The sequence below is a fragment of the Cheilinus undulatus genome, linkage group 15 (assembly GCF_018320785.1).
Source record: "Cheilinus undulatus linkage group 15, ASM1832078v1, whole genome shotgun sequence".
NCBI classification, from domain to species: domain Eukaryota; kingdom Metazoa; phylum Chordata; class Actinopteri; order Labriformes; family Labridae; genus Cheilinus; species Cheilinus undulatus.
The window spans coordinates 41,677,451-41,692,752 of record NC_054879.1 but is presented as its reverse complement, the minus strand read 5'-3'; the positions used below and the strand labels follow the sequence as shown (position 1 = coordinate 41,692,752).

The 15,302-nt window shown below is 38.8% G+C and overlaps 1 protein-coding gene across 2 annotated transcripts in view; it reads right to left on the bottom strand.

Moving 5' to 3' along the window:
- Nucleotides 1-15,302, bottom strand: part of zmp:0000001200 (dedicator of cytokinesis protein 9) — a 130,809-nt gene that overhangs the window by 12,377 nt on the left and 103,130 nt on the right. For both annotated transcript variants that reach the window (XM_041807469.1, XM_041807470.1), the window contains exons 25-41: nucleotides 13,613-13,682; nucleotides 13,406-13,531; nucleotides 13,232-13,303; nucleotides 11,862-12,008; nucleotides 11,670-11,753; nucleotides 11,458-11,569; nucleotides 8,975-9,153; nucleotides 8,759-8,875; nucleotides 8,305-8,416; nucleotides 8,084-8,214; nucleotides 4,465-4,579; nucleotides 4,260-4,326; nucleotides 4,117-4,164; nucleotides 2,973-3,109; nucleotides 901-1,016; nucleotides 640-777; nucleotides 359-541 (exon numbers count right to left, since the gene is read on the bottom strand). In XM_041807469.1, the coding sequence (XP_041663403.1) occupies nucleotides 359-541; nucleotides 640-777; nucleotides 901-1,016; nucleotides 2,973-3,109; nucleotides 4,117-4,164; nucleotides 4,260-4,326; nucleotides 4,465-4,579; nucleotides 8,084-8,214; nucleotides 8,305-8,416; nucleotides 8,759-8,875; nucleotides 8,975-9,153; nucleotides 11,458-11,569; nucleotides 11,670-11,753; nucleotides 11,862-12,008; nucleotides 13,232-13,303; nucleotides 13,406-13,531; nucleotides 13,613-13,682 (1,954 nt within the window). The remainder of the gene's footprint in view (nucleotides 1-358; nucleotides 542-639; nucleotides 778-900; nucleotides 1,017-2,972; nucleotides 3,110-4,116; nucleotides 4,165-4,259; nucleotides 4,327-4,464; nucleotides 4,580-8,083; nucleotides 8,215-8,304; nucleotides 8,417-8,758; nucleotides 8,876-8,974; nucleotides 9,154-11,457; nucleotides 11,570-11,669; nucleotides 11,754-11,861; nucleotides 12,009-13,231; nucleotides 13,304-13,405; nucleotides 13,532-13,612; nucleotides 13,683-15,302) is intronic.

The following is a 15,302-nucleotide window of genomic DNA, read 5'->3' as shown; positions in this document are numbered from 1 at the left end:
CATACTTCCAAAAAGCATAAACAATTTTATCAGTTTCTGTATTAAATACCTCATCTTTGTGCTGTATTCAACTGAATATAGTTGAAAAATATTGATCATGTATTAATTACAGGGCTGACATAAAGAGACAAACAACCAGACACTCTCATGCCTATATTTGCATCCTTTATGTTTCTACTGTACTACAGAAGGAACCACATAACAGATACATGTTTTTTTTAATTCCACTGATTGCAATGGTTACCACCAGCATCGTAGTACAGAGTCTGACTGTTAGATGCCGCCATTATTCTCAATCTTACACACTGCACCTTTAAAGCTTCAGAAACAAGTCCATTACACAGAAGGTCTTTCTCACCTGTAAGTGTGTCCTGACAAAAGATTTCCGACCCGTGTAGTCAAAGTTGCTCTTCATGAGGAAGTAGAGCAGATGGGCTGCATCGCTGCGGATGGAGCTCAGCTTTGAGTTACAGCACTTCAGGATCTCATAGCAGAAAGCAGCACACATGTCAGCACGCCCTTCAAAGAACGTGCAGGGAAACTGACGGACAAAGAAGACGAATACACGATTAGTAAAGGTGAAAATTTAATATTGTTTCATCATAAAATATTGTGCTGAAGGGAAATCGTCTGTCACACCTTGTAGATGAAGGTGCGCAGTGTAGTGAAGACCTGCTTGAGGGCTGTCTCTGACTGATTAATACGCAGGAAACAGAGGTGGACATCAAACACCTTTTTCATGAGTGGACTGTGGCCATGGTCGGAGCACAGCTGGGTCTGTGGAAAAAACAAAGAATCTCAGAAACTGATTTTAAATAAAGAAACCTCAACCATTAACTAGACTAGACTAGATGATAAGGTCTACAAGTTTTGTGATGATTAATGCATCATCTGTCTTACCTTAAATCCCATGATGAAGATACTTAACGTGTCCAGGACAGTCAGGCACACTTCAGTAGCGATGTTAGCCTCCAGCAGAGACTGATTCAACACGTCTGCATCCGAATGACTGTAGGCTAAAAAAAGACAAGAGAAAGTTGTGATTGTTTCATGCTTAACCTCCTGAGACCCTGCACATATAAGGACATTGTTACATTTTGGCTTTCAAACAAAATATTGATTTCTGCTATAAGAATTTTTGACATGATTGTCCAGAATTTTCATAAAGTATCAGTAATTTGCTTGGGATGTCTTCAGAATTCACTTTAAATTTTTCTTGGGTGTGCTTTGAAACTGTTTGAAACATTTTTTGGTACTTTCATGAGAATTTGGGAATTTTATTTATTTGTTAGAGCTGTGGGTGTTTGATTGTGATTTAGGGTTGGAAATTTTCATGAATTTTCACGGAATTTTTAGGGAACTGTTGGATGTTTGGGGGATTTGGGGTGGAAATTTTCCATGGAATTATTTGGGGAATTTTCCATGGAGTTTTTGGGAATTTGTGATGAAATTTTATGTGAAATGTGCTTTAAAATTTGGGAGAATTTGCCTCAATTTTGTCATGAATTCTCATCAACTTCTTTTGTGAAAATTTCATGTTTATCATTAGGATTTATTTAGAAAAGTTTACCAAAATGTTTTTATTCCCAAAGTTTGGGGAATTTGATTCAAAACTTGGGTTGGGAATTAAAAATTTCCTGAATTTTCATGGGATTGTCTGGGTTTTTTGGGGGGGATATTCTCCATGTAATTTAGGTGGAATTTATTTGTAAATTTTGGGGGAATTTTTTTTGTTTAGGGAATATTTGAGGACATTTTGGGGTATTTTTTGAGTGATTTCAGGAATTTCAGAGACATTTTTGGTAATGTCTAGAAATGTTTTGAGAATTTATGTGGATTTTTAATGTTTTGAAACTCTGATCATTTTAAAAGGAAAACTTGTAGTGGAAATTTTACTTACCAAATGAATGCCCCCCCCCACCAACTGGTCCTTCACACTCCAAATATTTTTAAAAAAAAAATAATAAAATATTGTGTGTTATAAGCTTGTTTTCCCATATGCAGACATCATATTTTGGTCAAAACTACGTCCTATTCAAAGACGGGGCTTAGTTTTTTGTTTTTTTATTAATGAGGTCCTACCGATCCTAAATAAGTGAGAAAAAAAAATGGAAACAAAAGCTCAGGTCTCAGGAGGTTAAGGAACACTTGAGAGAAACCCTCTCCAGAGAAGTAAATTATTTTCAAATCACACAATACCAACAGTCTCACAATATGAAATCTTGTTAAAGGCAAAGCTGTTGCTTGAAAGATGAAGAATAATTGAGTTGTAATGATTAAGTTTCATTCCAAACTGGGACAAAAAGCTTGCACTTGTCAATATCTTTGACCAAATGAATATTGACAAGGTGAAATAAAGTAGTTCAGTGCCCAAATTTAAGTTTCTAAAATATACAAATATCAAAGAGAGTCCAGCAGGATTTTTTCTGAATTAAACAGGTTGAATTTTGGAATGAAACTCCTCATGTTTTTATGGATTGCTTGTTTTTCAGAGAATGAGATGTAAAATTGTAAAAGCAGATGAGCTAGCCAGATGGATGTAAAGACTTTAGAGAGCTTATGCTGAGTTAAAACAGGCATGCTCGCAATTCAACCAAATGAACAGAGCCAGAATAGTAGTCTACAAATGCCTGCCAGCCTGATACGTTCTTACCATAGTCTACAGAAATTCCAAGAATACTTGAAATCTTTCTTACACTGAAAACACAAAGACACTGTATTAAATTAAGCCATTCAACAGACTGAGAGCATAGCTTTAGCCCTTTAGATAAAACCGAATGATATGTTGATGCACCCATGTCTCCTGAAACACTTTCTGCTCAACAGCGGGCTGGGTTTGATGTGAAAGAGGTTGATGTTGATGAAAATGATGTTGAAAGCTTGAGGAGTAGAACTACACAGGGTGAGGCGGAGGGCGGCAGGGTTCCTCTGGCTGAGGAAATGTGATGAAAAGTACAGCATGGGGCACTTACTGTGGTTAAAAGTGTATGAGTTATCCAGGCTGCTGAGCTGCTGTAAGCGGGCATGCATCATTCCCGCCCTGTTACGGGACACAGGCAGAGTCTGAGACTTCCGCTCATGTGCTACGGGTCCTGCCCCATCCTGGTTCCTGATGAGGAAACAGGACAATGTTAGATGAACGCAAAGCACAAGTTAGTGGTGCATGTTAGGCTGAACTGTTTTTTTGTCCTCAAGTTTTGAAATGACCTCAAAACTTAGATCAGATACAGACTTTACATAACTTTTAATGGATAAAAAAGTGGACACACCATTCCAACATTTTGAATGACCTTCACACATAAAACCACTGTGCAGCCTTTGTAGTAAAGTTGTGCTTTATAAGTGTGTCGACATGCAGTTCAATTCAACAATATCAAAGCAGCAGAAGAAGCAAAAAAAGCAGTGAAGTTAACGCCATGCATCTTAAAATGAGAGTAAACAGATGGTATTTATGAATGAATTTAGATCAAGAGGATGTGCCACAGCACTGCAACTTTCAGTGGTTAGATGTCATGCACAGAGTCAGTTTCATGTTAAGTCTTACCAAAGCAGGACAGGGCAGGAGCCAGCTTTTATTTCATTATGTTAAACTTGCCAGCATTTAAGTGAATAAAGATAGAAACAGTGGTGGGAGGTTAAAAGGAAGGAACACCCAAAGCCCTCTGGGAGACAAGGCCAGATTAGCTTCAAAATAGTGAGGAAATTACATTATTTGTGGTTTGCATACGTTTTTGAAGGTGCTCAATACACAGTCACTCGCTTCAAATCTCAAAAACATTAGCCATTAAAGATTAGAACAAGTGATGTGAAAGTAAAGCAGTAGGTAGCTTTACTGCTGTCACGTATTGCAAGAAGTTCAATGAGTTAATCAAGAAAATGATTTATTCTCTTAAAATCAACTAGATCAGTGATTCCCGACTAACAGTAGACTACTTTAATTTCTACAGTAATAGGAAGTATCTTTAAACATTTTTTTCCAACATTATATGAAATAACAAACTTACAATATAACATAAAAAGATGTTGCAACTGATAGACCAGTCTTTCATCAAGAGTTGAACGCAGTCTAAATTAAATAACACATAAAAAATCACATGAATGGCATGTCAACATTACCTTGCAATGTATCTTTTCCCCATGTATCTGAACTGATGGAGACACACTCTGAGAGAGAAATAAGGGGAGAAGGTCAGCCCAACAAACTAGAAACTTTATTTGTAATTTCAGGATTGTCATAAAAGCTGTCAAAGCCGTCTTACTCTATTAAGGTGAAGAAGTCCATTAACTCAGCAGATGTGGCTTTGTTCCAGTATGTGAACAGGGCATCTGAAAGACACAGAGACTGACATTAACATTTTAATTTGACTACAAGCAAAGAGTTTAGCACCAGACAGGAACAACAGAGCAGAAGAGATACTTAAACACAACCAGCATGATGCGGAGAGAGATTAAGCAAGATTTTACCCTCAGACATGCTTTTGAGAACATGTAAGAAGCACATGAGGAGGCTCTTGATCTCGGCCTGGTCCAGTTTATCACATCTCAGGAGGGTACTGCCCAGTGTTGAGGCGGGCTGGTTCTGAGGGGAAATGGTAGAGTTAGGCACAGACATACATATATACAATACACGTGTACATTTACATAAATGATTTAGCCCATTTTAATGCCTTATAAGGCCAAAAAGGCATTTTTCCAAACGCAGTTTTTGAAATATTGTTGATGGTGGCATTAAGATATGATTAAAAAGTTCTGTGTTGCTATACTATAGGGGTGCAGGGGTGTATTTATAAAATAAAATGAAATATGGCCTGCATTAGAACACAAGGCTTTTTATTGACTGTGTTGTACTTCTTAGTTCTAACAGTAGTTGGTGCTGGTATATTAATTCTGTAAACAAACATTTTGACAGTAAGAATTTGTTGATGTAGGTTTTCATGACTAAGTTGAGATGATAGCTTAAATGGTAAACATGTGGACCAGCAAAATAATGATACCTTGATTTGTAATGCCCAGAAAAATTAAGACAAATGGATTACAGCAGCTAAAAGCAAATCAGTCAGGCAGTAGATGTTTCATTTCTATCGGAATCTGACACCATTCATCTGAGACGGCGTATTTTGAGATGAAACTAAAACTTTTGTTTATGGATAGGGTAAGGGTTAACATAACTGTTAGCAAAAGTTAAGAATGAAAACACTTGACCTGCATAATTGAATGACAAAACATTAAATAAAGCTGAATAAACAGTACGTTTAAAGAAAAAAAAAAGGTTGTCCTCAATGAAAACATTCTAATGTAATTAAACGTAGCTTACGTAGCTCCGTTAGCTGTGTAAGCTACATAGATAACAGAGCTAAGTACATAATGTAGCTATCTAGCTAATGTAGCTGAAGCTAAGCTCACCAACCAGCTAAGTAAGCTATATACACGTTACCTGTGCAGCTAAGTCTCGTAATGCTACATTTGCTAAAGCTCAGATTTCTAAAACTCAACGCTCAATCTCACGTTGCTAAAAGTATATATTAGCTAGATAATGTAGCTACATAGCTAAAGCTTAGCCCACAAAGCAGCTGTGTAAGCTATGAAGTGCGTCATCGACATAGCAATGTTAGCTTCAGCTATGTTTGCTTAAGCTCACATTCCTAAAGCTAACTTAGCTACATTGGCTTATATAGTATCATTATTTATGGAGCTAGTGTAGCTACAGTGCTTAACAAATTTATTAGACCACCCGTCATATTTGTCTCAGAGGCCATCCAGCATCATGAAGTGCTTTAATGCGGACTCTTTCATTTTCAGTGAGCTCTCCACGTTTTACCATTTTGAACAGGAATGAGGGATTTCAAACTGAATTCACCCAAATCTGAGCCGGCTCACTGGGCTTCTCTGAGAAGTTGGAAATGGATCAAGCATAACATTCAACCAATAAAACTAATTTTTCTGTTCAGGAATGCAAGTAAATAACTATAATTTGACATATTAATCAAAAAATATGAATGTGCTTTACTATTTGTTCAGTTTTTTTTGTAAATCAGTAAATTTGAAATTCATGGATAACAATAATAATTATATTTTAGCATTAAAAATATCATTTGGGTTAAAGAGCTTCTACATATTGGTGTATTAACCATTGCAGAAACATAAAAAATGATTTTGTTAATTACCAATGCTGTTAATTTAGGGCAGCTGTGGCATAAACCTTAATTTGGTTAGGGTAAGGGTGGTCTAATAAATTTGTTAAGCACTGTATGTTTGTCTTAGCTAAAGCTAGTGAAGCTAAAGCGAGCCACCGTTTGTGCAACTACTTCTAACACAGGTCTATACTAATTCCGGATCCTCTGAGTTTAAAATAAATAAATAAATGTTTCTTAGTCTGTAATATTTCCATTGGGGCTATTTCATGAATGTAAGTGCCAGACTTTGTTTAAGAATAAAGTTGAATTTGCGGGGGAAAAAAAACTAGAATTTGAAATGCATTGTAGTCGCAAATTACAGAACTTCCTTTCTGAGATATATGGTGTCTCAGATGACCAGTCTGCTGCCAGGGCCCATGAAAAGCAGCACAAATTGTGCTCCTTTGCTCCACTATCTGTTGCATCTAAAAAGTCTGATGTACCAAGTACATCATGCAAATCATCTTTAAACACCAAGACTCCTAAAAAGTTTGGCAGCTTTGTGTATTTTCATCCTGTTTGGAGTCTACATGATGAGATTAGTTTTTAGCATCTCATCTCATTGATGCGTGCTGTTGTTCACATTTTGAACAGTGACTGATAAATTGGTAGCTAGGGTCGACCAGGGCCCCCTGAAATCTGATCAGCTGGCCCAAAATCCTCAACAATGATTAGTCATTTATATTACCAGCAATTGGTGTGGCTATTTTTCTTACAGCATATTAAATTACACAACATTTCTTAACCTCAGATTGGTTTAAATAATGTCAACACAATAAAGACGAGGTATATCCAAGAGGCCCGGCCAGCCTTTGGACACCCCCTCTCTACGGGATATAGAGCACTTTATATGTTTTCAAACAAGACTCTTCTGAAGGTGTCAGTACAGTGGCTGTGCAACATTATAGTGGTCATTCACTCAGATGTTACTGGGTTAAAGGTACTGTGGAAAAACTGCAGCTGGAAACCCATTTCTCCCAGCTGACAAAAAGGCAAAAGAAAGAAAACAGAACCTAAGCAGTGGAACAGCAGCTCTACCACTGTAAGGGGGGTTGGCGGTATACCAGGCACGCTCCTTTGCCAGCAGTTCGTCTAGACCATGAGACTGGCTGAGGATGACTTAGTGGAAAGCATGAGGCTGTGGCTTTGGCTTCTCAATCAGTGTTTTTGAGAATGGATACCCCAGGGCTAAAGTGAGCTTTCTTGAAAAGATGGCTGTCATTTTTATAGTTGCCTTTTACCTCTGTGCTTTTGCGATAAAAACTACAAAACATCAATTAAAGCTTAAACACACAAGGACACGGACCTCAAAATCTGATTTCTGACAGCAATAGACCTCAGATTTATCCTGAGGCTGTCTCAGAGTGAAAGCAGATAATGACACAGCACACACGAGGGAACTGCAGTGAGAAATCCTCTTAGCATGCATGCTTGTGAACATCTGGAAAAGTGGCAGAGAGAAACCCTTGGATGCCCAGTTATACAACAAGGCTGCCTTCAGACACCAGAGAATAAACAAGTCATCATCTGGAAATAAAGGGCTTAGCACACAAGGACACTCCCAGGTGGGACACTCCTGGAGGGGAGGACAACTGTGTGAGGAAAGTTCAGTACTTGAAGTGAAATGCTGGGCTGCAGGGTGTCGTCTGACACCCAGGGAACAGAGAGCAGGGAGAAGTCCATGGTGACACGTTTGGTGCGTACAGAAAGCACGGTCTCCTCAGAGTCCTGTAAGTCGTGTAGGACATTGACAGAGTGTCTCCGTGCAAACTTCTCTGCCTGCCAGCCGTACAGGTAAGGTAGGGGAATTAAAGGTTAATACTTTCTGTTATGATACAACAAACAGGCCTCTAATATCCCTGAGCTTGATCTGACTATACAGGCGTAATGCAGCACTTTCTAAAACCTACCTTGTCCAGTGAGTTGCCCTTGTCGTTCCTCTCCAGCAGGCTGTTGGCAGAATCTGTGCTGATGAGAGAGCCACGAGAGTCTGCATGACGCACTGAGTTTATGTTGGGGGTTGATGATGTGTGAGGGGAGGCTGTAGGAAGAAGAGGGAAGAATGGTGCATTGAAATTAAAAGAAATCACTAGGTGTAATTACTTTCTCAGAATCTTTTTTCTCCACTCACAGGTGCCGGAGATGGCTCCAAACACATCTTTGTGTAAGCTGGTGTCCAGAAAGGTGCTGGACCGGGGTGGTGTCATCAGAGCATTGGTGAAAAGTAAATCTTCTCTCCCATTCTGAGGGGGAAAAAGTCAAGAAGCTTAATTCACAACAGGATAGGCGCTAAATTCTTAAAAGTTCAAATACTCAAGTCCTGCTTGGATGTAGGTTTTATGGTTTTAACTCAAGATGGATGTTTAAAAATGACAGACACAGTAATTTCATGTTGGCTGGTTCCATTTAAAAGGTTTCTTATGTATTACAAGGAATTTCTACTATATTTTGATTTGATTCTGGCTGTAAAAAGTTAAATTGGTCTTGTATATTTAAAAAGGTATAATTTTGAGATATGGCCACAAGCAAGAGTGCATACAACAGATACAGTAATACCAAAAGAGTCCACTAGGTGTCTCCCTTACATTGTTGGAGTGGTTGATGGGAAATGGAGTAACTTCCTTCACATTCAGCCTGTTGACATTCTCCTGGAGCAGACCAAACAAGGGCAAATACAGTGTGGCCAACCTGGCCTGCTGGCTCTGAAAAACAAGTATGCCTCTTCACAAAGTCTGCAGACAACACACCCACCCTCATCAGAGATTTAAAGGAAATGACACTGAAAGGTAGGATGCCCTTACTTTGGAGGTGTAGCGGTCATCAAACGTGTGCTTAATCATCAGACTCTTCAGGACATGGATGGCTATCTGACGGATCTCCCTGAACTCCTGCAGAGCTGCACTGACCTCCCTGAGCAGCAGCCCAACCAGGAAGTGGTTCTTGCAAAAGTCATCAGTCAGCGAGTAATCCAGCTGAAGGTCTGGGTGGAGGAAATGTATCATTTATTTATCAGGAATATCAATGATGATATCAAATAAGATGGACAAAAATATTTGGCCACCTGTTAATTATTGTATTCAGGTGTTTCAATCAGACCTGTTGCCACAGGCGTATAAAATCAAGCACCCGGCCATGCAGTCTGTGTTTGCTAACATTTGTGATACAAAATAGGTTGTTCTAAAGAGCTCAGTGACTTCAAGCATGGTACTGGGACTGATGCCACTTTAAGAATGGTATTATATTCCACTGTCAACTGTAAGTGATGTTATTAGAAAGTGGAAGCATTTAGGAACAGCAGCAACTCAGCAACGATGTAGACCATGCAAAATCACAGACTGGGGTCAATGACTGCTAGGGCACATGGTGGGTAAAAGCCGCCGCCACTCCGCTGATTCCTTAGCTGAAGAGTTCTGAACTTTCACTGGTATTAATGGAAACTGAAACTTTAAGGTGATCCTCTAAGGACAAAAGGTATGAACTATGGCTGGTTTGATATTTTTGCACATAAGATGAATGTGCTTTTGTGTTATTTCATAGAGCCACTCTACATTATCTAATGAAACCAGCTTGCAAACTTGTTTAATTAATCCTTTATTTTTCTGCATTACTTTAATAAAGCTAGCCTAGCTATGTAATGCTAACTGTTTGTAGCTCTCGAAAGGCAGATTAAACTTGATTTCAGAGTTAGTCTAATTTTGCATGTATTGTACATGTAATCCAAATAAATGTGTATTTTTTTGTCACTTAATGCCTGTATTTAAAAATAATTTACCTGTTATCTATCGATCTTTATTGAATGTCTTTAGTCTATTTTTATGTCTGCTTTCAAAAAGAAAAAAGACTGTCCAAAGAAGATAAAAGAGTACGTTCTTGTACAGAATAACAGGGTATCAGTATTGGCTAAAATGAGTCCAGAAATATTGGTTTATCTAAAATAAAAAATTAATATTGTGTACACCTACTGGCAAATGATTCATCTATCATTGGTTCCCAACCTGGGTTCCAGGACCCCCAAGGGGGCCGCCAAAGATCTTAGGCTTTGCCTGCTCTGAGGCTGCAAAAATTAGATTTGCAAATATTGCCTAAAACTATGATAAAGCATTTAAGTAGTTTATGCAAAGGTCTTTTAAGAAGAAAATGGCTTTATCAGTGAAACAATTAAAATCTATGTGGATTTTTGGCAGCAGTGTGTCCCTTTTTCCTCTCTCTTGGGTCCTGGGTGGGGAGGGCTGCTTTTCTTAGGTACACGTGGGGGGGGGCTCCAAGAAAAATGGTTGGAAAACACTGATCTATATGACATAAAAACACATACAAAAGCATGGAATTTATATTTTACAGATCTGCGTCTGTTACACATCAACGGATGAGCAGAACTGAAGCTTATGATTGAACAGCTGTTCACAGATTGTTGTTGAAATTTTTTTTAAACAAGTAAAGCAAATTACACTCAGGAGATTGCCATAAATCAGAAGTATCACATAAACTAGCCTATATTGTCTACTTCTATATAATCTTTAAGAATATAGGCATTAAGAGGATGTGATTTCTTAGGAATGAAAGAATTTCTTGATACTTTTTCTTAATCCCTGAGGCTGTTTACACCTTGCATTAACATACATTCCACAAGAAGCAGATTTACACTTCGCATTCAGAATGCATTTCCATTGAGTATTTGAGACCAGGATTCACTTCCCTGTCTTCTATGTAGTGAGTGCCACCAGGTTTTGATTAGACTGCACCATTATCAATATCTAGCCGGGGAGGCTTTGTCCTCCCAGTTGAGAGAGGGGTTCAAAACATGACCACAATCCCAATGTGGACAAAAGTGTGCCAGAGCACCTCTGTATGTCAGGTCATAATCCATCCTCAGGACACATTGAGGTGTGCTGCATTAAGGCTCAGATCGTCAGATTGTAATGCAAGGTAAACAGCCGCTTGAACTACAAAATGCTTCAAAACAGACGACAATCATTGCACAGATAATCACAAAAATCTGCAAAAAGAGCTGGTCTCAGCTCCCGAATACATACATACGGATATTAAGGCAGATTTCAAACAGAACAATCAGTTCATTGAGTGATTCGGTTCAGGTCTGCTCTATAATGAGATGATGGACAGCGGCACTCTTTCACCTACCTACTACAGTATCATCTGACTCCACTGTATCATCAGGAGATAACAAAGCTACTTAAAGAACAATAAAGACACAAAGTACATTCAGTAAAAGTACATTCAGCTGCCTCAGTGAATTTATTTCAGCTGTTTGTTCTTAAAGTCTTCTCACCTTGAAATCTCAGTATCCTTCCCTTTCCAAAAGGCATGGGCAGGTTTAAAGGGACGTAGTGCTCGTGGTTGCAAACAACACGCAGAAACTCAAACCTGAACTCAAACAGCGTCTATAAGAGATACCAGAAAAGGCAAAAACAAATTCTTATAAACTAGCTGATTTAAAATGCATTTCTAAAAATGTTTTTTTTTTTTTTTGTTTGTCAGTACCTTTGGATCTCCAGGCATGAAGCAGTTGATGTAGTTGTTGATCTGCTTGAACACAAAGCCTCTGTCCATCAGGTTGAAACACCGCTACAGACGAGAGAAAAGCCATTCTATTATTGTCTATAGTAAATAATTCACTGTATGCATGTGTGCATGCCTTTCTTTTGGACATGCACAGCTTATTTGGATGCTGACCTTGATAAAGACTGCAAGGCTGTGGTTGGCGTTCCTGGCAGCATCCAGGTTGTCTTTGTATTTCTGAGTGATGTGTGGCATCATCATGTTGACCAGAGTCTCCACTGTGTGATGGAAGGATGCTGAGAAGCGCTGATTCCTGGACAGCTGAGGCATCAGGACAAAAGAGGAAATAAATAGTTAATCTCAAGCAAAATTACTTCTATGAGGATTTCTAAAATACTCTTCTCATGGCTCAAAAATACCCAAATAAAGAATATAGACGAATCCAACAGCCAATCTGTGGGGCAGCATCCAAGACATCCCCAAACGCCTGGATACTTGTTTTGGCCCATTAGGCATGCATTACCTATGCTTCAGCCTCCTCACTTAGCAAGTTAAGAGCCTTCACAAGGACATCCTTAGTAACCGCAAGGATCACGGCATCATCACCTCTACAAGCTGCTGCAACCCTCCTCCACCCCAGCTCCTCCTTTATTCTGCCTCCAACTTAATCAGTGTCAATCTATTTTCACTGATGACTGCTCTGCTCAGGTTTTTTTTTTTTTTTTTTTTTTGCTGCTGCTTCTCTCCCTGCCTCAGGCTTTCCTTGTAGGCACAAGAAAGGTGCTGTTCCTGCTTACAGCCTTCCATGTGGGCTCTGGAAGGGCGGGGGGATGTCAGAACAGCCGCACCGCCAAATATAAAAGACAGCGATAAATGCAAATTAAGAACTGCTAAGTTATAACTGAAAGCATGTTTCTTGCAAGTGGTCCTGACTGAACTTTATTTAAGTTGATCCAACAAAACAACTGTCCTTCTCCGTAAAAATGCTCCTTATTTCATGGAGTGCAAACGTATTCATCCATGGGTGAAAATAGTCCCCAAAAAAACCTTTTTGAGTAATGTTTAAAAATGACAATGCGACTTGTCTAAAAAATAACTGGATTTTAAGATTTCAGTTTTATTAGTGACAGGTGTGCTTGAAGACATAGCTGGCATAAGAAAATTTGGAGTCATAAAGAGAATTTTTTTTTTATATGACTATTATAAGAAAAAAAAGTCCAGTCTTGTACTGAAACTTCCCAGTTCCCAGACTGCTGTGACCTCCTTCTGTTGAGGATTTACTCCCCTCTGTCTCCACTTAAGCCTCCGTATTACACCATCGGAGGTTAAACACAGGGATGTGGTTGCTTAAGGGGTATGAAAACGCGTCTAATTAAACTGAACAGCGGTGTCGGGCAGCCTGTGGATACGTAATACTTTGACTGTGGTGCTGTGGCTGTCCACAAGACCTGGCATGTTGTGAGCTTCTGTGAAGAAGCTTAGCCTCAGTATAACACACACAGGGCGGACACCCCTGAGTCAAACACATGTTGTGGCAGACTTACCTTCACTTTACAGCTTTCAATCAAGTGCTGAGCCATGGACTTGACTAAGGCTTCAAAGAAATACCAGGAGTACTGCAGGGCAGACAAACATCAATCAGAGAACAATAAAAAGGAAATCCATGTCAATTATAATCACATGCTCTGTAATCCTTTAAAAACACATAGAAACATTACCTTGAGGAGCTTGTTACTCGTGAGAAAGTCGGTGGAAGGCTTCAGGATAGCTGTCATTGCCTTTGCCAGCTCCTCGTGCACTGTTCGGCTGTTGGACGACGTGTACGGCTCAGTCTTGAATACATACTGTGACAGGAATGTGCAGAGACAACTATGAGAATTCTTTAGTTAAAACACAAAATTAAGATTGCAGCATGTATATTTTACCTTCACATACGACCTCAGGTAGTGCTCCAGCCCCTCCTCATGGCACTGGGCCACAACATGAATCATGACTCTAGAATGAAACAATGAAAAGAAAAGCATGTGTGAGGATGAAGAAGCTGAAGGCCTTATTTAGATAGTTTTTATAAACACATTCCTCACACTCAGCAATATGGAAGATGTTTCCAATGTCAGATTTCATCAGGCACTGTATATAAATAACTATTTCAGAATATTTTTCTTGTACAAAAGTTTCAAATATAATAATAAGTGGAAATTTACATTGCACAACAAAAACTCACATAAAACTTTCCTTAAAGGCACAGTATATAAAATCTGCTCCCATGGGGCTCCAATCAAAAGAATAACAAAAGATTAATAGAGAGACTGCTCAGCTCCATCATGCTCTATTTCTTTCTTCTTATTTTGAATTAAGAACAATAAAAAATTGCACTCCATGAGTGTATTTGCTACCCCCGTTTTTGTCTTGTGGATGAAATAGGGAGAAAAGTTGTGAAAAAGAGGCCTCCTGGTTAATGCTGCAGGCTATCTCAGAATGCCTTGCAAGCAGTTTGCAGCACAAAACAAAGAAGGACACTTTTAACAGTTTTTATTCCTGACACATGAAACAAACAATAAGCTTAGAATAAGTTCAGCCAGGAAGACTATATTCTCTATGCTGGTTTTCCAAATGTTATAGGTGACACATCCTGTGTGCTTAATTCTTTTTTATTATTAAAGGTTTATTTTGCACATTTTTGTGCCTTTATTCGATAGAGGAGGATAGTGGATAGAGTCGGAAACAGGGATGAGAGCGGGGGAGAGACATACAGCAAAGGGCCTCAGGCTGGATTCGAACCTGAGCCGTCCACGTACATGGGGCACGCCCCAACCATTTGGCCACCTGCGCCCCTGTGTGCTTAATTCTAACTAGGCTTGGCTGTTAGCGCCAGTGTTTGTGATCAGTGGTAGATACTTATTGCATTGAGGCTGTTTTTGCACATACAACAAAGGGGCAATTCTCTCCCAAAATAATTGCAAAGTGCCAGCTTATGCCCGCTTTTTATAAGACTACAAACTTTGTCGGTCACTTTGTGTTTTCTTTAAGGTGGATGAGAAAAAATAGTGTAACAGTAGAAAAATAGTAGGAAGATGAGTGTCCATGTAAATATCAAAGGATTGCAGATCTATGGACTTAATTTTAGCATGCTTTAGTCAGACGTAATCATATATAAATTATTTTCCACAAGAAAACTGTGACTTGTGAAAATTCTGAATGGCTAGCTAATTTGGAAACCTACTAGCCACAGTGGATGGTTCTTTAAAAAATAAATGTTAAGCCCTGGTTATGTCTGTAAAAACAAAAAAGTTCTCTGGCTTTGAAACTGGCTTTCCTTGTACCTTTCAGTGAAATAAGATGCACTTTCCAATTCACGGTAGATATAAACATCTCATTTAAAGGCTTCTTTCAAGCAAAATTTTTTACAGCTACATGAGCAGATCTTTTTATTCTTTAAAAATATTTATGCTTTCTTTTGCTTTTTTTTTTCATCGAGTAAGAAATTCATTTGGACTAGTCAGGCGAATTTTTCTTATGATAACTGGAATGAGAAACCTTTAAAGAAATTAGACAAACATACTAAATAAGATTTCAGTTTTTGCAGTGTATGAGTCAGAAAATGTCCTAGTGATA